This window comes from Mustela erminea, chromosome 6 (assembly GCF_009829155.1).
Source record: "Mustela erminea isolate mMusErm1 chromosome 6, mMusErm1.Pri, whole genome shotgun sequence".
NCBI lineage: Eukaryota > Metazoa > Chordata > Mammalia > Carnivora > Mustelidae > Mustela > Mustela erminea.
In genome coordinates this window covers 75585878-75608076 of record NC_045619.1, presented here as the reverse complement: position 1 = coordinate 75608076, position 22199 = coordinate 75585878, and the positions used below count along the sequence as shown (strand labels likewise).

Below are 22199 nucleotides of genomic sequence, written 5' to 3'. Positions count from 1 at the left end.
TTTTAAGGCTCATTCTAAATTCTGGTTCTTATGCTTTATTTCTTCTAAGACCATATCTAAGCCTGATCTCACTATAAGACAAATGGCTTGGCTAGTGTCATTATTTTCTACAAAACAGAATCATTTTTACTCCTTATAATGGCTAAACAGAACATCTAATATCTTTCTTTTTCAAGTTCTTGATCTAATACCATTCTTTAATCCATTTAGAAAATAGAGGGGTGCCTGGGTGGCTCAGTGGGTTAAAGCCTCTGCCCTTGGCTCAGGTCATGATCCCAGAGTCGTGGGATCAAGCCCCATACCGGGCTCTCTGCTCAGCAGAGAGCCTGCATCCTCCTCTCTCTGCCTGCTTCTCTGCCTACTTGTGATCTCTGTCTGTCAAATACATAAATAAAATCTTAAAAAAAAAAAAAAAGAAAGAAAGAAAGAAAAAAAAGAAAATAGAGGTGATTCTTGGGCCCTGAGTTCCAAAACTTCTTTGATGGTTTTATCGTTAGGTGTGCCCCACTTCTGAGGGTAGTGTTCTAGAATCTCAAGACTGTAATTTACAATATAAAAATAATGTATAAATGGAATGAGTGTAAATGAGCTTTGAATTTATGGATTACCTCGATTGAAATTAAATTTTCTACTTATTAATAAGTGTTTGACCTTGGGCAAGATTCTTAACATCTCTGAGCTTTAGTTTGTTCATGTCTAAGAATGAGGTAATACCTGATAGTCTCAAGGAGTTATTATGGGGCTCAATGAAAGAATAAGATGTCACAGCCTAATGTGGTATTATTAGGTCCACGTTCTGATATAGTCTTTTTTCTCTACTAAATCCTACTCCAATCCATATTTCTATCAAAACTTCATCTTTGGAAGGCATTTATTTGTGGCTCTTTTAACATAATGCACATTTATATTGATTTATTGCCACTTGGGACTGTTTAAACTTGAGTTTTATTCTAATTGTAAAATAGTACTAGCTTCCTTTTAATAAATCTACATAACCCATTAGTTGTTGTAAAATAATAGTGGACACTAATTAGTTAATTAGTTCTTGTTTTTTTAGGTACAGCTTAAAATTTTCATAGAAATTTTTGAAAAGATAGGAAAGTATAAAAAAAATAAAGTCATCCATATTGCTGCTATTGCTAGAACCAATGTTAATATTTTAATATAAATATACCTCTTCAATGTTTATTCAATGCATACTTTAGCAATTGATATGGATATATATATATTATTTTAAAGAAACTTCTGAATATAATGCTGTACTATCTTTTCTTTGAAATGTGACAAGATATTATGAGCATTTTTAAATGTTATTAAGTATTTTTCTAACATAATTTTTGCATGATCCCATGTGATACTATCTCGTAGTTGTAACTGTTTCATTTAACTAATCACTCACTGCTTGATAATTATATCATTTCCAACTTTTTGCAAAGAATAGTTATTATTCATTAGATATATTATCAGTCTGATGAATTTTAAATTTGTTATATCGTTGATCCTCATAACAATCATAGGGAAATGTATATTTTCCTCTCATTCTACTGAGGAAAGAGTAGAGGCTTGTAAAGACTAATAACCCAAGATCAAGTGAGTGGCAGAGCTAAGATGCAAGCCTTCAGTCTGCTCCTTCCCAGGGAAGTTGGTATTCTTCCCCTAATGACTCACTGGTTGGTCTCCTGTTAAATGAAATGCAGGCGGCAGGGTGGATTGGTGAGTGGGAAGAGAAAGAGAGCCTTCAAAAAAGCCCCAAAAGCAATTTCTGCTAATGTATCTTCAGCTTTGTGGAGCTGATCCCTAAAGGTTTCAGCTTTTATCAGCACCAGCATTGAAGAACATTGAATATACCCCTTATGAAATTCAAACTTAAATCAGGTAATAAAAAAAGAACTTATCTGGTTATTATATAAATGAACCAGTACGAAACAGGTCATTATTGATAGCTAATTTATTATATTTTTGTTTATTCTTGACATTCATTATTATGTACCCAGGCTATATTGAAAATATAGAAAAATGTGAAAAATGTGAATTTTGACTTTGAGGGTTTTTAGAAAAGATTTTATTTATGACAGAAAGAGAGATCACAAGTAGGCAGAGAGGCCAGCGGGGGTGAGGGGGGCGGGAAGCAGACTCCCCACTGAGCAGAGAGTCTGATGCGGGGGTCCTGATCCCAGGACCCTGAGATCATCCCAGGACCCTCTGAAGGCAGAGGCTTAACCCAGGCGCTCCTGACTTTGAGTTTTTATAGTTAACCTGTGTTTTTATACTTAAGTTATGCTCTTGTTGAACAAAATGACAGCATTATATTCAGAAGTTTCTTTAAAATAATTTTGAAATAATTTAACCTGGAAGTTTGTACACAGCTACTTAAACATTTCAAATTACTCTAATTGTTATTCTGCTTACATATGATACCAGACATATAATAAAATAATTTCATTAAAGAATATATAAGACCCTGACTTGAAACATATATTCACTGACTTATATACACTGTTTCTAGCTGATTCCAACAGTGTCATAAATAATTTTGGTAGTGAAAACAAAACAAAACAAACAGAGCTGACTGCATCTTCTCAAGCTTATAAGTTGCAAATTAATCTAGCATCTTTCTCTGAAATACTTGGACATATGGCAGAAATTCTGTGCAATATAGACAGATCTAGTAAGTAGTACTTTCTCCTTATGGCCCTGTCTCAATCACCCTTCTGCCAGATTGATCTTGGAAATCTATTATATTGAAGTAGGTAATTGTGTTCTTGATGATTTTAAATCAAGTAGAAATAAAAGGACTAGCCTAGGGGACTCTGAATCCCTTTTTGTTTCAAGAGTCCCCTCTTTCAGAATCTCGTCATTCTATGTTTTTTGCACATTACTGACAGTACATACATTTTCCTCCTGTCATTATTAGGACTGCTTGAGCAAACAAAAGAATGTTTTCAATTATTAAACTCAGGTTTCCTTGGAGATACCATCTTTTCCCACGCCATGCTTGGGAGCCAGATGTCTTTTAGCCAGTTAGGGGCAAGTTTAACTAACTATTCCTTACAAAGATTTGGAAATGCTATTATAGCATGATGAATGAAGCACTGAAAGAAAGGGGACCATGCTGCTTGTAGATTTTAAGTTTAAATGATGGGTTTGCAAAGCAACATCAGTAATGCCTACTGGCCAGAATGCAACTAATCTAATTACCCATTGGCACTTCTGAGCACTAAAAATGTGATTTCAAATTTATAATTATTTAATCAGAGAATTTAAGAAATCCTAAACATTAATGATTGTGAGCCTGTTTATTTAAAAACAACAACAACAACAATCCTACCTTGTAGCAACATTGAGATACATTTTGAATAACCTTTTGGCATACGAAACAATATATTTAAAATGTTCCCTATTTACTGCTAGAGTAGTCAGACTGTAGAGACAGAAGTATCATGGTGGTTGCTAGGAGCTGGGAGCAGAGGGAGATGAGTTCATATTTAATGGGTGCAGAATTTTAGTAGGAGAAAATGAAAAATTTCTGGAGGTGGACGGTGGCTATGGTCACACAATAGTCTGGATCTACTTTGTGGTGCCGAGTTAATATGCTTAAAAATGGTTAGGGTGGTAAATTGTATGCTATAAATTATTTGCTATAATAAAAAATGTTTCCTGTTTAAACATATTTTTATTCATTAGGGCAAAGTTATTAGAAAGTGAAGCAGTGAATGAGAACCTTCGAAAAAACCTGACAAGAGCCACAGCAAGATCACCGTATTTCAGTGGATCATCAGCTTTTTCTCCTACTATACTGTCCTCAGACAAAGAGACCATTGAAATTATAGATCTAGCTAAGAAAGACTTAGAGAAGCTGAAAAGGAAAGAAAAGAAGAAGAAAAAAAGGTAGTGTTATGAAGTCACTGCTATATGAATCCTTGTTTTTCTTTCTTTGCAGGATATCTTAATTTGCAATTACAGTGAGTATACATAGTTTCACGGTATATTAAAAAGGAAAATGCCATTTAAATTAGCTGAAAATTATAATGATATATGTTTACTGGTTTATCTCTACTAGTATATAAGAAAAATAAGTTAATTGTAATAATGTGGTAGTAGATTTTATTTAGACTATGACAAGGTAAAATTAGTATTTGAAATTATTTTACTATTTTTCAAATAGCTGCTTTTGCATTCCATTCATCTTTTCTGCAAAGCTTGCTCTACCATTACAACTCACTGTTTTCATTTCTTTCCCATTTTCTAATGCAATTAAGTAGTCTCATGAATATAATCTGATTCCTGTCTAGATTAGTTTAACTAAAGGCTAAACTAATCCATCAGACTGTCATTTAATGTCATTTGGTCTCTTCAGTATTTTCTGCAGGGCTTCCAATTTGATTATGTCAGAGTTATTTATGTTATTTTAGGCTTTTTGAATCAACAAGGAGTTATTCAGCTTTTCACCACTGTTCTAGGCTTTCTTTTTCTTGCATCCTGATAATATCTTCTTCTAAAATCAACTGGGTGCCAAGAAGAAGAAAATAAAAATTTGACCACTTGTAATGTGTGAGTGGTTAAATATTCACAAATTCTTTACATGTCTACCTACTGATTCTGTGGTGCAGTCACAATAGCTACTAAATATATTTTGAACATGCCAGTCAAATTAATTTTAAGCGTTTTGGCTAGATATTCAAAAGGGGGCACAGCTGTCAAATGGTTTGTTGCAGGAAGCTTGCTTTGTAGAATTATTATTGACATTTAGTCTACCTGCTGCTTTGCTCAGTTTATTTAGAAGTTTATGTAGGCAACCAGGCATTTCTTCCTTGAACAGTCCAGTTGACTTATGTAACTGGAGGTTTAAATTTTTCAAGTTAATTCTGCTGTGTGTCCTTGAGTTAAGAAGGAATGATTAGAATAATTAAAACAAGGAGTTACACATTTATGGTTAGGAGGCATTGCAACTGAAATTGCATTCTTAAGATACTAGTGTCTTAATAGGTGATTTTCATGGATGGCTGATTATGGCAGCAGTAAGATATGTAATGATTAGCTTTTATGCAGAGTAGTTAACATTGAAACAGTGATCACAGAATTATATGTGATCCAACATACTGCTTGAATGAAAATGAGACTTTTGCACATGACTTAACTATTCTCTTATAATATTAGTTTTGTAGTTGGTCAAAATACTAAGCAGTGTGACTTGTTTTTAAAGGTCTTGGTTTTGTTCATGAATAGTAAGTATAAGGAAGGGTATATTTCTCAAGGTCATGAACTGATTCTGCTGTTTCATTTTGAGGTAAATTTAGAGATGTTATCATAATCACCTGTTTGGCCTGAATAATGAATAATGAATAATGAATAATGAATAAAGGGTAACCTAGAATGTTTTGACATTTTTTTTTAAGATTTTGTTTATTTATTTGACACACAGAGATCACAAGTAGGCAGAGAAGCAGGCAGAGAGAGGAGGATGCAGGCTCCCTGCTGAGCAGAGAGCCCAATGACCTGGGGATCATGACCTGAGCCAAAGGCAGAGGCTTTAACCCAGGCGCCCCTGTTTTGACATTTTTATAGTGAGCTTAGGTATCCTAAAATAATACTTCTGATGGAGGTTATTTTTGTGACAATGCAGGGAGAGAAGCATTTTGATTGGTAAATGGTACTAAAGGGAAAATATATTATTCTTAACATTTGTCCCTGGTGCTTTTTTAAAGTAAAAAAATTAAATAGCTGTCATTTCAAAGTGAAAAATTGACTATTTCAGTGATTATGTTGGATGTAATAATTGTTATGAAAGGGGCGCCTGGGTGGCTCAGTTGGTTGGATGACTGCATTCAGCTCAGGTCATGATCCTGGAGTCCCAGGATCGAGTCCCACATCAGGCTCCCAGCTCCATGGGAAGTCTGCTTCTCCCTCTGACCTTCTCCTCACTCATGTTCTCTCTCACTGTCTCTCTCTCAAATAAATAAATAAATAAAATCTTTAAAAAAAAATAATTGTTATGATAAAAAGTAATAGATGTTAATGCTAGGAAGACCTTACTAAACAACCGTATTTAAACATAAGAACCCAAGTGAAAAAAGTTATTTTTTAAGAAAAAAATGATATGAAATAAAAAAATAAAATTGAAGAAAAAACCAAACTAGATAAATTTAGAGATATTACCTTAGCCATCTTGAAAAAAGTCAGTGATAGTCTAAAATGAGAAAAATTAATGCTTCCTAAAAATTAATAATCATATACAATACTTTAAAACATACTTTCTTAGCATTTTCACCTACATGCTATATCATGTCTTTGTAGAATTGAAACCTATATAATATAGTGTGAACCTGGAAAAAAAATTTGTTTGTGTGCCATAAACTGCACGAAAGCCTTTAGAACCAGTTTATGAGTCATACTCCATACATATTCCATATGTAAATTTGTAGAATTTAATACAATTTTTCTTACCGCATTCTAGTCAAACCTTGTTATGGATTTAAACATGAGAACCAATACTGTTCCACTCAGCTTGATTAAAGCATTTCTTTAATCATTGTCAACTTTTTGCTGTAGATCCTAATAACTTTCAGACTGGATGTAATGTAAATTCCTATTTTAAAAATGTAAATAAGCTGTCATGTTAGCCAAAGGGTTTGCTACCGGTTGAAGCAAACAGATAACAAACAAAGAGTTCCACAAGTATTTTGAGTAACTGCAGTTTGTCTGTTCTTCCCCTGGAACTCTTTGGAGGCAAGAACTCCTGTTTAGGTACATTGATTCTTGTTGAGTTGTTTTATAGCCCTTGTTTTTATTTATTTTATTCATCAGAGAGGGCATTGCAAAATTTGGGTTCTGCCTCAACCTTACATACACAGTAAATTCATTTAAAAAATTCTTCGGAAAAAAGATAAGAAAAAAATTGTCTCTGGAAAATATTACAAATATATATTGTCCAGGTTTCCCAACTGACTCACATGAAATGATTTTTTTTTTTTCTCATTTTGTAGTGTGGTAAGAGCAATTCAAAAGGGAAGAGGAAAAGGAAAAAAGGGAAAAGAAACTCTTTCCTTTCATGGGTGTAACCAGCCTTCAGGGAGAAGTGTGAATTTCTGCCTTAGGCATCCCTTTCATTCCGTCTTTTGACCCCCTATGTCCTTATGCCTGTTATGGTCCATTCCTCCCCTGGGAGGTCAGTTCTCATGTAATTCACCCTATTCCAAAGTATTCCTGATTTCAAAATCATCTACTTCCTTTTTTTTTCTCTCTTTAAATTCAAATTTGGGACTAAAACCATCTATGGCTTAAGGAATCCATGCTATATATATCCACATTATAACTTAAAACCAATAACGCTCCTTTCTAAGGATGTTTGTAATTTTGAAAGAGGAAGCATTAATTCAAATACTGATCAACAGCACCCTTATGAAGGAAAAAAAAAATCAAGTTATGGAGGAAAGATATTTACCTACTTTTAGCTGAGAGTTTCCAAGATGTATCTGGGGTTTCACTTTTGGGTTCAGATTTCCTAAGCTGTCCTCATTCTCATAGTTGCTTGCGTTCCTCTCTACTAAAGCCACAAATTAGAAGCTCCGTTTCTTTTAATTTACTTTGTTTTGTGTTTGTTAGTTTTTTGGCTGTAGTGGTTACGAGGCCTCTAACAAAGTAAGCGTTGGTAGCAAGAGTATCAAGTGGGTCATTTTTATGTTAGAAACTGCTTTTATGTTCAAGAAGGGCATCATAATTCCCGTTTTATATGAAAGTTGAAACTTTTTCTGCATCAGAGTCTTTATCAGAGCTACAAAAATTAGTTAATGTGTGGGGGTTTAAGGTTTATTCTTCTTCTTGTCTGTGCTTATTTTCTACTGAGTTGTAAAATCATCATAGTTTTAGATAGGAAAATAGGGGAGTATAACAAAATAAAGTGGAATAATTGAAGAGGCCGTATTACCTTTTTTTTAGTAACAGAAATATTAAAATTGTTGGCAAGATTTGTCATTCTCTCTCCTCTTTATAGAAGCATCCTTTCTCCATGTAATGGAACTAAATGGAATGAAAACTTTAAGTTATGGGAAAGTATCAGGTTATTAGTGTTTTTTTTTTTTTCCTGCCATCCACTGTCTTTGAACTACTTGTTGCAATGTTGTTTAGAGAAACAACTGAAAATTCATCTAACGTTTATCTGCTTATTAGCTTATATCATCCATATGTTTTTGTTTTTCTTTTAAAGATTTTATTTATTTATTTGACAGACAGAAATCACAAGTAGGCAGAGAGGCAGGCAGAGAGAGAAGAGGAAGCAAGCTCCCTGCTGAGGAGATACTGGGCTCGATCCCAGGACTCTGGTGGGATCATGACCTGAGTTGAAGGCAGAGGCTTTAACCCACTGAGCCACCCAGGTGCCCCTCATCCATATGTTTTAATAGAGCTCTCTTGTGTTAGATAAACAAAAACTCTGCATATCGGACATAGAAAATTTGGGCTATTTACCAGGGAACCATATCCTTTGAGCTACTGTAGCTCATTTTCATTAGTGTAAGCCTAGATTAGGCATTACTCCCCATGTTTTTGGATATCTAGCTTTAAATGACTTGAATTATAAAAAACGTTACTCATTCATCAGACTGCATTATACTTGTGTTTAGTGGTGTCAGGTTGAAACTCTAGAAACACATAGATTTCTTAGGTGATGGCTTTGTTTTCCTTTTTCTAGCCATTATACTGGACCTTTTGATCCCTGGTGAAGATCACTCTAGAATTTTTTTTTTCCCCAGAAAGATTGCTAGTCTCTTCTTGGAATAGCAATATATAAGTGGATTAGGAAAAACAATTGCAGGCCAACAAATAAAAATTACATGCAAGCCCAAGAAAATAACGGGCTTAAAATAATTTATACTTAAGACCCAATCTCTTCATTTAAAAATATTGATGATTCTGAAAAATATTTATGGAATTCTGGTCAGAAATGTGCTCTATCAAGATTGCTATATGCTTAATTGGAGCCTAGCACATCTGTCTTTTTGTTTATATGACAAATATTGGTATTCAGTACATTCCATTGAGTAAAGATGCCCAATTCTGTGTATTGAATATTGTTTCAATTATACTTCAAAGTCTTTAAGTATGTATCTTTAGTTTTTCTTATATATTTCTGGTTGAAGATCAATCTTACTAATGGAAAGTACTGCATTTCCCATTTTATTGCCCCCTTTACCTTAGACCTTTTAATAATTTCTAATTATTAGTACAGTGATATTATGAGATTTTATTTTCAATTAATAAAATTACAGTTTTTCACTGATATCATAACAACCATACTCATTTGATTGTAATACCATTTCATATATAATTTTGAAATAGAACTTTTTTTTAGATTTAGTGATGTTCACATGTAGTGTATTAAGAATAAAAAAACAAGTTTTAAAAGTAGCATTCTAGTATGTAGTATTAATGGTATTTTCATGTTATGGTATAAAGGCATTACTTTTTGACATTCTTTTGATGATGCCATAAAAATATCTTTTGGGAAGGCTTAAAAGGAAGAAAATATCATTGAAAGTGGTCTTTTTGGGGAAACTGAGAAGGTGGAAACATTTCAGATTTTAAAAAGCAATGGCATCCAAACACTCTTACTACTGATCAAGTTATATAAACTAAGACTCTACATTTTACTGCTAAATAATTTCAACTGAAAGTCTATATACTCTTCTTAGATATATAATGCTGCTTGTTTTTCTACTTACTTTTTGTTCATACAAAATGTATTGCCTTTTTACTGTGTATTGTCCTTTGATGATATCTTTTAAAATTTATTTTAAAGTCTTCAAGCTCATGTATCATTTTTACCTTCTTATCACTTTCGCTTTTTACTGTCTGGTTTGTCCTTCATTGGCTTGGCCTTCCAATACTGTGCCTCGTGATTTTGAAGGCTACAGAAACTTGAGGAAAGCAATCGAGAAGAAAGAAGGTTGGAATATTTCCCAGGTTTTTTATTAAAATGTCATTTAAATATTTAGTTGCCATTCACAAAGAAATGTGTTATAGAATTATAGATTGTTTCAGACTAGATTAGCTTGGTGCTCCTAAAATTAATGATGATTTTACAAAATTGACAAGTACATCAAATATATTTCCAGAAACTACTTTTACAGAATAAAATGCTCACTGTTATTTGGATTAAAATTCATGTGATTTTTGAATAAACTATCATAGTTATGATAGTGAATTCCCTTTTTTAGGCAAAAAAATGACCCTTCAAAACCCACCATTGACTTTCAGGATGTATCTTTCAAAAACTTGTGAACAGTGGGAATTTTTAATTGGGTGGGAACTGAGATTTTGTCATAGCCCATGCTAAATCGCAGGTGGGTTCTTCTCCTCTCTTCCTTATTTGGTGTAATATTTGGAATATTATATTTGCAATGCAAATGTATTTGTATATATAAATATTTGCAATAGTTTTTGGAAAGCAACATTAAATAGCAACAAACCAATAGGAAACTGTGGCCTTATTACAGATAAGATTTACAAGACATTTTTAAAAAAAGATTTTATTTATTTATTTGTCAGACAGAAATCACAAGTAGGCAGAGAGGCAGGCAGAGGTTGGGGGAGGGGGGAAACAGACTCCCTGCTGAGCAGAGAGCCAGATGTGGGGCTCCATCCCAGGACCCTGGGGTCATGCATGACCTGAGCTGAAGGCAGAGGCTCAATCCACTGAGCCACCCAGATACCCCTTAAAAGACATTTTTAAGGTTGGATTAGAAATATAATTGTTGCTATTAAAATGTATTTGAGGTGAGTGTCAGAAACAGGTTATTTTCTTTTTTTCACTTAAAATTTAGAAGCACGTTTTTGAAGTCTCCATATAATCAATATTTGCATTTTAGTCATTCAGAATTAGAGTTATTTAAACCAGGATTAAGTGGTATTTTACTTCTCATCAGGACTTCTCCTCATAGATTTTTCTAAATAAGCCCCCAGATTATATAATCAAAATGATTAAGAAAATAATATTTAAATATTTTAGAAGCACCACTTTAGAAATTTCAACTCTTACTTAAAATAAGCTTTTTGGGAACTTTCACTATGTAGTAATTAGTTACAGTAATAACTCATTTTAAATATGAAAGCTTAAAAATTATATTTTCTTAAAATGATTTAATAATTTACATTCCATAATTATATTCCACACATTCTATAGTAGTCTGTAGTATCTATAATTTTATTCTATAGTTCTATAACTTATTTAAAGTATTCTACAATGAGAATGTAATTCTAATTGTCTGTAAGTTGCACTGGAACTCATCTAACTAGTATATATTTAGGACATTATATTTATCATAAGAATTATAGCATTAAAAATGTGAGATTTCTTCTATTTCAGAAGGTCAAAATAAAATACAGAGTTAAAATAATCTATGGAAGCATCCTTCCACCTTAACATTTTCAAGTCCTTTAACTGTCTTCAGTGAGTAAGGTTTGCTTCCAGTTTTTATATCATCCCCTAGAGGACAGCAAAAGCAGAGCAGTTTTATGTCCCTGGATAGGGATTTTTGAACATGAATATGCATACAGATCACCTGAGTGGTCTTATAAAATGAAGATTACGATTCAGCAAAACTGAGGTGGAGTCCAAGATTTTGCTTATCTATCTAGCTTCTGGGTAATACCAATGCTTCCATGTCTGTGAACTGAACTTTAAGTGTAATATTCTAGAATCCCCCCCGGTAGTCAAGACACTTGGTTCTAGTACTCTTGAGTGGATTAACTTCCCCAGGCCAGTTTCTTTTTAGGTTTTCACCAAAAATGTTGACATTGGTAGTCAAATGTCAAAGGGGTTAAACCACATGATCAGTAGTGTTCCTTCCAGCTCCAAGATTTTGATTCTTTGTAGCGTGCAAATGTAAATATCTTTCATTGCTGCTTAGTTATTTTAGATATCAATTTGTCTCACTTTATTGAGAACTTGAATGTTTGAGATACAATTATTATAAAGTATCAACTTGTATTTTTTTTTTAAGATTATTTATTTATTTATTTGACAGACAGAGATTACAAATAGGCAGAGAGGCAGGCAGGGAGAGAGGAGGAAGCAGGCTCCCCACCGAGCAGAGAGCCCGATGCGGGGCTCGATCCCAGAACCCTGAGATCACGACCTGAGCTGAAGGCAGAAGCTTTAACCCACTGAGCCACCCAGGCCCCCCTCAACTTGTATTTTTAAAAGCTTCAGTCTTAAGTGATTTATAAAGGGAAATTAATGTAAAGTTACAACTGTTGATCTTTCTACATCAGAATTGGCATGAACAGTTTCTAATACATCAGTTAACTTTATATATAGGTGAAAAGTAACATTTGCTGGATACTGGTGACTTGGAGAAAGTAGGAGGGTTAGAATAAAGTGGTTATTTAGCTCTAAACCAGAGTGAGAGGGAATTTGGGCTGGAGCTTAAATAATGAAGCAATCAACAATAACAAAAATTGTGTGCTGCAACAGTTTACAGAGAAAGACTACATAGGGGAAAGACTGGGGAATGCTGATGGGGAATATCTTTCCAAACATATTCACCTGTCTTAGCCTTAACCTTAGTCCTAACCTCAAGTATAGTCTGTTTGAGTGCCCAGTACTGTCCTTTGAGTGGGATGATGGGTGAAGGGAATTTCTTTTTAGAGTTGCAGTTGGAACTGTATGATGGAAATCAACAGCCTTAGTATAACACAAGTGATGTAAGAGAGGCATTCAGTATAATCAAAAATTTTCTCTAACAAAATGAGTTAACAACAATCATGCAGCCCTGTTAGAATTTTCTTGATTTCTTTCCAGTTAAGATTGTTTTATTGGTATTGCTACTAGTTGTTCCTTCTCACTCTAGAGATACGCCATCTTCTATGCATCTTTATGCATCTTTCAGCCTGCGCCATTAGACTCCAACATAATTCGTGCATGAGACCCATAGAGGTGACAAACAGATGCTCATGCACAGTCATAGAGATTAGTGTATTTAATAAACAGTTACTGAACATTTATTATGTACATCCCCTGGGTACTGGGGACATAATGCTGAGTCAAACAGGCATGATCCCTGCCCTCTTAAGGATTACAGTTTAGTAGGAAAGACAGAAATTAAAGAAATAATGACAAAAAGAGCATGAATTAAGAATTCTGAAAAGTGCTTAAAAGGGAAAAATATTTTTATTTTTCTGAGTACAAAAGTATCTGTGAGAACTGGGACCTAGGGTTAGACATTGCAGTTTAATAATAACAGAACTTAAATAAGATTAAAATTTTATCCTAGAAACTCAAAACGAGTCTAGGTTTTAAGGCAGTTTTTGAAAGAAATGATAGCTGTTATAAAAGTATTTAGATAAAGTCTTTAAGCTCTTTGTACGAGGATTTTATTTGGAGAATATCTGAGTTGTTTTTTTTTTTATCCTTGATGATTTCAAAATGTTAACAGTGGCATAAGAAGAAATCTTTCACATATAGATTTATTTGAAGTTCACTTTCTTAATATTATTTAGTATGATTGAATGTATGAGTCTAGTGAGCAGATGCCTAACTTCTGTGCATAGTTGATCATGATTGCTGGACCCTAAAAGAGTCACAGTGAATTAAGTGTGAAAGACTTTGCTTGCTGTACTGTGCACTGTCTTCTTCTCAAGGCCACTGGGGCTGAGTTAGGTTGGCTATAAGCATTACCTGACATCAGTATGTGGTTAGAGCTGTTAGTACCAGATGATAGAACAGGAGGCCTCTATTTGGTATGGCCAATCTTGGGGCAGATCCTGAAATTTCCTATTCAGTCAAAGGTCAGGTTGAACCTGAGACAGTTTTGATGTGCCAAGACCCTTTTCTGTGAGAACAGTTTAAGAAAAGTCCTGTGTTATAGGTATGGCCTAGGAAAAAAGCCTGTGCTATTACTAGAGAAGATCTAACCACTGTAATGGATACAGCCAGTGTAGACAAACTTACTGTGAGCAGATTTATTCTGGATCTCTAAATTTATCCTTAAATGTATTAGGACATCAATTAAATTTCAACTTCTGTATCTTTGTATTTAAGATGGGAAAAGCCATATATTTAGATGAGAAAAGAAAAACATGTGATTTCCTTTGAATTTAAATCACCTATGTTCTAGTTAATTGGCTGTCACTGTGACTAGTTCAGAGCTATTTCATCAGATCTCATGCCCTAAGGTATAATCTATTTTTCAGTGTTTCTAGAAAATAAGCTGTTCTCCAATGATATAATTCACTATTGTTTGAATGGCAATTTCTGTTTTCCTTTGAAGCATCAGACATAACTTTGCTCAGTCAAATGATAAACTCTTAGTTTGTTTTCACAAATAATTGATGATTTTTAAGATTTGGGAGACAAAAGTGAAAAATTTTCCTCTGTATTTTAATACTGTACCCTTTTGTTCCTTTTTTTTTAAAGTGTGGCTGGTAAAGAGGATAATACAGATACTGATCAAGAGAAGAAAGAAGAAAAAGGTATTACAGAAAGAGAAAACAACGAATTAGAAGTGGTAAGTATGACTACATTTCAGTGCCTGAATTTAGCTTGTTTATGGTTGCTGGTAACTATACTAGCTTTTAGATGTAGAAAAGACAAATGATTATCATGCATCCATTTTAAACTAGGTGCTTGAGGACTTCTTTTCTTCAGAAATATGAACTATAAAATACTAGCAACTCTCAATCTTGTACAACGCAAAAGCCTTGTGTGTGTGTGGGGAGGGTAGAATACTAGGATAGATGAAATACTATTTTATTTATTTAAGATAAAATTATGTAAAAACCCTAAAATTGTGGAATGATTTTTGTACTTGACGAAAGGTGAAATTTGTGTACTTCTGTATTTAGTACTCCAGCAATCTCTCTTAATGAAGTAATCAGTTTATTTTGTTGATATTGTGCTATTAATGGTCATGAATTACATTTTAGGAAGAGAGTCAAGAAGTGAGTGATCACGAGGAAGAAGAGGAGGAGGAGGAGGAGGAAGAAGATGACATTGAAGGGGGTGAAAGCTCCGATGAATCAGATTCCGAATCAGATGAGAAAGGTACTTGCTGTTCAGTACAAGGGCAAAAATTAATTTGGGCAATTTTTTAAAAATATGGGCAGACAACATTCTCCATTTCCTTCTTGATGAGGGCAGCTTTTAGAACTGCCGCCTTGTGTATCCCCCCCCGCCTCATGTTTCTGCCCCTCCTGGAATTAGTCCTTGTGTGATTTCCATTCTTAGCACAAATAGTGTCTGTTGTCACTGATCAATGTGAACAGTCTATCTTGTTTACCTCTTTTTTAGTTTTTGGTTTATCCAGGACATTTTCTTTATAGCTGCTAAGTGAATACCTGGGTATAGATGATCATACTTTTGCTTGCAAGTTAGAATTATGATATTGTGGCCTATTACAGTGTGTTTATTTTTTCTTTTATAAATAGCCAATTATCAAGCAGACTTAGCAAACATTACTTGTGAAATTGCAATCAAGCAGAAGCTGATTGATGAACTAGAAAACAGCCAGAAAAGACTGCAGACACTGAAAAAGCAATATGAGGAGAAGCTAATGATGCTACAACATAAAATTCGGGACACTCAGCTTGAGAGAGACCAGGTGCTGCAGAACTTAGGTAAGAATTACATTTACTTCTAATTAAAGTTCCAACTAAATTGCAAAAATGGGTTTTTATCGTGTCTGCCTTTAGAGGAAAGAAATTGCATTAGAAGCCACATTATATGTGAGTTTGTCTCATTATGTCAAATATTGCTTATTTTTTCATTCTGGTACCTGTCTAGGTTATTTAATTATTTTGTGCAAAGTTGTGGCTAATTGTTTGTACTATCTTGATTTATGCTGGGAATATTTTTTAAATTAAGAAAAAACAAAACAAAACAAAACAAAACTTAAGGGCACCTGGGTGGCTCAGTGGGTTAAGCCTCTGCCTTTGGCTCAGGTCATGATCTCAGGGTCCTTTGGTCGAGGCCTGGAGGCTGTCTGCTCAGCAGGGAGCCTGCTTCTCCCTCTCTCTCTCTCTCTGCCTGCCTCTCTGCCTACTTTTGCTCTCTCTCTGTCAAATAGATAAGTAAAATCTTTAAAAAAAACATCTTAAAAAAAAAAAAACTTAAATAATTGTTAAACAAGCTGAGAGTAGCTAATAAAAAAGAGAGTGATTCAGAGATGCCCTGGCCTCCTGAGGTTTGTGTTAGGAAGGTAGTTTTTCTCTGAGCTCATGAGTTGTAAATCTACAAAATGAGAATCTGTATCTCATAGAAATAAATACAAATACCCTTTGGTCGTTTAGGTTCAGTGGAATCTTACTCAGAAGAAAAGGCAAAAAAAGTTAGGTCTGAATATGAAAAGAAACTTCAAGCCATGAATAAAGAACTACAAAGACTTCAGACAGCCCAAAAAGAGCATGCAAGACTGCTTAAAAACCAGTCTCAATATGAAAAGCAATTGAAGAAATTACAGCAGGATGTGATGGAAATGAAAAAAACAAAGGTATTGATTATATTTTGCATTAAAGTCTGATGTTGAGGATATTTGTGACATTTGGGACAAAAAAATTATTGTGGTTCTTTCCATATTCAATAAAAGGTAACCCAGTCTTACAAATAATGCATTTTCTTTTGGCAATTAGAAGTGGTTTCCTATACTCATCCATTGTCAAAGCCTTTCTTTATAGTAGCTGAAAATCATGTCAAAAACAGGGCTTCTCTGACTGATAGATATAGCTCTCTTCCTGAAACACATAATATATCTTGAACATGCAAAAAATTATTGATAATTACATAATGAGCACTATATTTCTATTTAAGATATTAAACATTACAGTATACACAAAACTTCCTATGTATGAAGTTTTGCCCCCAGAGGTAACTACTGTCTTTGCCTCCAGAGGTAACAACTAACTTGAATTTAGTGTTTATCCTTCCCATACACAGAAAAGTATAAACTGTCTTCTTGACAAAAGAGAGTATGTGAATCCTTATCTGTTCTGTGTTTTTGTTGTGGGATTAATTATTCTTATTAACATTTGGTATGACAATCAATGTCAAATAGCAAATGTGAAATAGCAAATGTGAAAATGATTTAGGAAGTTTTAGATCATAATGTGTCTTTGCTGATGACTGCAATAGCTAAAATTATTAGGTGCTTACTATACGCCAGACATTGTTATTAGCACTCTACAGGTATTACTCAATAAATTGTCATGATAGTCCAATAATGCCATAGAGTTGTTATCTCTATTTTTATATATGACAAATGAAAACTTAGAGAGGTTAAGTAATTTGTTCAAGGTCATATAGCTACTGGTAATAAGTACTAAAAATTCCTTCAAGTTACAGAACAATTGAACACTGAATATAAAATGGATACAGCACTAAGCAATTGATAGAAACATATTAGAAAAGTATTAGAAATAGAAATGTTTCTATTTCTAATTAGAAATTTTAAGTAGAATTTCTAATTCTATTTCTGTGATCAGCATTGACCATTTAAAATGTGCATCAAAGCTCCATTTTTTCCTTGTTAAGTATTCAGAATTCTAACTGCTTATTTCCATATGTGTGATTAATTTAACGAATGTTGTGATAGGAAAACTCCAATAGATGTATTCACCTAATTTTTTTAGGTTCGGCTAATGAAACAAATGAAAGAAGAACAAGAAAAAGCCAGATTGACAGAGTCTAGAAGAAACAGAGAGATTGCTCAGTTGAAAAAAGATCAACGTAAAAGAGATGTGAGTGGACTTTAACTTTCAGTTACATACAAATATTGTACATTGAACAAGCTTGTTTAGTAAGTGGAAGAAAATTTTCTGATAACTGTAACTATTAAGTGCAGGTTAAGGATCATAAGCAAGCATTAATTTTAAATATGGCATTTATTATAATATTTGGATTATAGTAACTCAATATACAAGGTCATAAAAACTCTATAATATTATTATAAGTTTTATTAGAGGCTTGCTTATTTCCTAGATGATGAGATGCAAGAAAATGGCAAAGAATAATTGATGATCTCTAAGGAGATCAGGGAGCTACTTGCAGTATTATGTAAAATAGTGGTTTTAGGATGGTTCCAGACAGTTTCACCACTAGAGATTCTTAGCAATGTTCCTGGAATAATAACCCACTTTCACTGAGGCAGCTTTACTAAGAGCTATAAAAGTTTTCACATTCTTTGACTTAAGAATCCTACTTCTCCCATGAACTTTGAATAAGAAAATGATCTAAAATCAGAAAATTTGGGCACCTGGCTGGCTCAGTGGGTTAAAGCCTCTGCCTTCAGCTCAGGTCATGATCCCAGGGTCCTGGGATCGAGCCCCACATCAGGCTCTCTGCTCTGCAGGGAGCCTGCTTCCTCCTCTCTCTCTCTCTCCCTCTCTGTCTGCCTCTCTGCTTACTTGTGACCTCTGTGAAATAAATAAAGCCTTTAAATAAATAAATAAATAAATAAATAAAATCAGAAAATTTGTTATGTGTTAAAATCTTTACTTTAGGGTTGTTTGTAATAGTGAAAAATGTAAAAACTATCAAGATGATTGATAGTAAGGGGAATGGTTAATTATTGTCCATCTCATTTAATAAGTTATTATTCAGCCATTAAAGATTAGGATTTGGAAACTGCATAGTAAAATGAAAAATGACTGTGATTTAACATTAAGTGTAAAGTAGCATTTGTATTTATTTATTTATTTATTTGTTAAAGATTTTATTTATTTGACAGACAGAGATCACAAGTAGGCAGAGAGGCAGGAAGAAGAAGGCTCCCTGCTGAGCAGAGAGCCCGATGCGGGGCTCAATCCCAGGACCCTGGGATCATGACCTGAGCCGAAGGCAGAGGCTTTAACCCACTGAGCCACCCAGGCGCCCCAGGCGCATTTTTTTTTAAAGAATTTATTTATTTATTTGAGATAGAGAAGAACATGAGTGGGATGGAGAGGCGCAGAGATAGAGGGAGAAGCAGACTCCCTGCTGCGCAGTGAGCCCGATGCGGGGCTTCATCCCAGAACCCTGAGATCATGACCTGAGCCAAAGGCAGATGCTTAACTGACTCAGCCATGCAGGCACCCCATAAAGTAGCATTTCATATATGCATGCTTGATTAAAATGAGGGAAAAGTTTTAAGGATATATACCAACTTGCTAACTATGTAATTGTGTTAAGGTTTTAGGTTATAGTTACTTTGTTTTTTCTTCTTTCCAAATTTCTGGCAAAATGGTTATTTATGATTTTTTTTCCCTCAAAAGAAGAGGCCATAATGGTCTTTTCCCCATAGTTAGTTAGGTTTCAGTCTCTGTTCTTTTTTCGTGCTCAACTTGTTCTAAATCCTCCCTGGAGAAAATGTGAGCAAACAGCATATTTTAGAAAGTAGACATGTACTTTGGGAAGTAAAGAGAAAATTTAAGGAGCTAGAAGGGAATAATGAGAAAAATAGATTATTCTCATGAGATGACTGCTGTATTAAGGCTATGTTTCTTCCTTTTTTCCTATTTATAAAAATTGACACATTTGAACAAGCCATAAAATTCCCTCCTTTAAACTGTACAATTTAAGGATTTAGTATAGTCACAGAATTATGCAAGGATTACCACTATTTTATTCCAGAATATTTTTTTATCACTCCAGAAAGAAGCTCCATACCCATTAGCAGTCACTCCCATTCTTCCCCCTCCCTGGCCACTGATAGCAATTCTACTATATTTTCTGTTTCCATGGATTTGCCCACTGTGGATATTTTATATGAATGGAATATACAATATATAGCCTTTTTTATCTGGTTTTTTAAATTTAGCATGATGTTTTCAAGGTTCATCGACGATATTGCATGTACTGGTAGTTCATTCCTTTTTATGACTGTATGGATAGAGCACATTTTGTTTATCCATTCCTTAATTGGTAGATATTTGGGTTTTTTCCACTTTTTGGCTGTTTATTTATTTATTTATTTAGAAGCTCTTATTCAAATTCCAGTCCATTAACATACAGTATAATATTAGATTCAGGCATATAATACAGTGATTCAGCTGTCCCATACAATACCCAGGGCTCATCACAGCAAATGCCCTCCTTACTCCCATCACCTATTTCATAGATTGCCCCCACCCCAACCTCACCTGTGGTAACCATCAGTTTGTTCTCCGTAGTTAAGAGTCTTTTTCTTAGTTTGCACCTGTCTTTTTTTTCCCTTTGCTCATTTATTTTGTTTCTTAAATTCTACATATGACTCGGCCATAAGAAAGAATGAAATCTTGCCGTTTGCAATGATATGGGTAAAGCTGGAGAGTAAAGCTGGAGAGTATTATGCTAAATGAAACAAGTCAGAGAAAGGCAAATACCATATTTATTTTGTTTTTAATCCAAACTTTTGGATGACAAGTATAACTTCCTTTCAATATTCACTACTTATTTCTTTGTAACTAACTCTTATGAGACATAGAGGTCAATATTGAACAACTAACTCCTGGGAGGGAATTTTGAATCTTATTCTACAACATAGGATCATATGTGATATAATATTCTGTTATAAAAATGTGAGGCTGAATAATCACACACAAAGCTAACATTCAGACTCTTTTATCCTTTTACTTATTGTCTTGTGTGCATATTGAACCCTTCTCTTTATAAATTGTTTCATGTCATATTCATCTTTTAGCCCTTTGGATATTTGTACACCATACAAAGAATATGAATGAACTTGAGATTTGACTTAGAGTAGAAAAAATCTTAATGTAGTAGTAACAAGTTTCAAACTATATGTTAATTTTAATTTTTGGTAGTTCATTCATTTAAAAAGATTTGTTAACTTTACCTCTATTCAATCATTGCTGTAGGCAATGACGATATGGGAGTGATAAGATAGAATCTCTTTCTCCAACAATTCTCATCTGATGACATAGGAATGAATTTACATAAACATGAGATGAATTACCTACTTAAATTAGTGATGCAAAACATGAAGGGTTATTTGGTATATCACAGAATTTAAGTCCCAGAAGGCGTATTTGTGATTAAGCCCAATTCCTAAGCCTTGCCTGGGGTCACAGAGTTGAATAAATGACAGAACTAGAATTAGGATCTCTGTTCTTTTTAAGCCCAAAATTGTTTCCTAAATTTTAGCCTTATAAAATGACTTAAAGTAATTTATAATGAATTATCTTTATCATATAAAGTACCTAGAAACAAATTGGCAGCCAATACTGACATGTTTTATTGTTTATTTACTTTATCCAACATAATAATATTTTCAAAGTTATTATAAAGTGTTAATATAATTAATATATGTTTTCCCTATATTTAAAAGAGACTTAATAATTACTGCATATATTGTAAAATGACTTTATTGAAAGTATTCTAAGCTGTGTTTCATCCTGTTCATGGTTCAGCTAGCAAAACAAGTGTCTAGCAAAAATGAAACGATATAATATTTACAAAGCACTTAGGAAAGTACTTGTGTATAGTAAGCATTATATAGAGTTTCTTAGATAAAAGTATGTCACAGAGATAACTTCATTATTTAGAAAAAGGTGGCTGCATCAGTAGGCATTTTTGTTTATTGCAATAAAATATCCTTATTTGTAGCAATGGATGCAAGGTTGTTATAAGCTCAGATTCTGCTAAGAACTATTATAGTTCCCAAAGGGACTATGTTAATACAGGAGTAGGAAGCGTTGTATCTTTCAGTTTACCATTTTAATGTGTTTGTTATTATCTTATAGCATCAACTTAGACTTCTGGAAGCCCAAAAAAGAAACCAAGAAGTGGTTCTTCGTCGCAAAACTGAAGAGGCAAGTCAGTCATTTGGAGGAAATGCTCTGGCTTTGGGGTAAATATTGTATGTCTGTAGACTAGAGGACGAGTCAGTCTCTCTTGCTCCTTCAGGTTACAGCTCTTCGCAGGCAAGTGAGGCCCATGTCCGACAGAGTGGCTGGGAAGGTCACTCGGAAGCTGAGCTCATCTGATACCCCTGTTCAGGACGCAGGTTCCAGTGCAGCTGCTGTAGAAGCAGATGTATCAAGGGCAGGAGCGCAGCAGAAAATGAGAATTCCTGTGGCAAGAGTCCAGGCCTTACCAACGCCCACAACAAATGGAACCAGGTCAGTACAATTGTCCTGTTCCTTCTGATATAATCTTTGTGGCATTATGACTAAATGTTGGACTTCGGTGAAAAACCGTTCATTATTTGGCAGCGTACAATCAAATCAACATCTAA

At 34.1% G+C, this 22199-nt stretch overlaps 1 protein-coding gene across 11 annotated transcripts in view; it reads left to right on the top strand.

Moving 5' to 3' along the window:
• KIF21A (kinesin family member 21A) overlaps positions 1-22199 on the top strand; it is a 151198-nt gene that overhangs the window by 91257 nt on the left and 37742 nt on the right. For 6 of the 11 annotated variants that reach the window (XM_032347746.1, XM_032347745.1, XM_032347744.1 and 3 more), the window contains exons 11-18: positions 3685-3888; positions 14411-14501; positions 14920-15037; positions 15421-15609; positions 16282-16481; positions 17617-17724; positions 21706-21774; positions 21869-22083. In XM_032347746.1, coding sequence (XP_032203637.1) covers positions 3685-3888; positions 14411-14501; positions 14920-15037; positions 15421-15609; positions 16282-16481; positions 17617-17724; positions 21706-21774; positions 21869-22083 — 1194 coding nt within the window. Of the gene's footprint in view, positions 1-3684; positions 3889-9901; positions 9941-14410; positions 14502-14919; positions 15038-15420; positions 15610-16281; positions 16482-17616; positions 17725-21705; positions 21775-21868; positions 22084-22199 lie in introns of all 11 variants that reach the window. The other 5 variants (XM_032347739.1, XM_032347747.1, XM_032347743.1 and 2 more) reach the window with 1 other exon arrangement.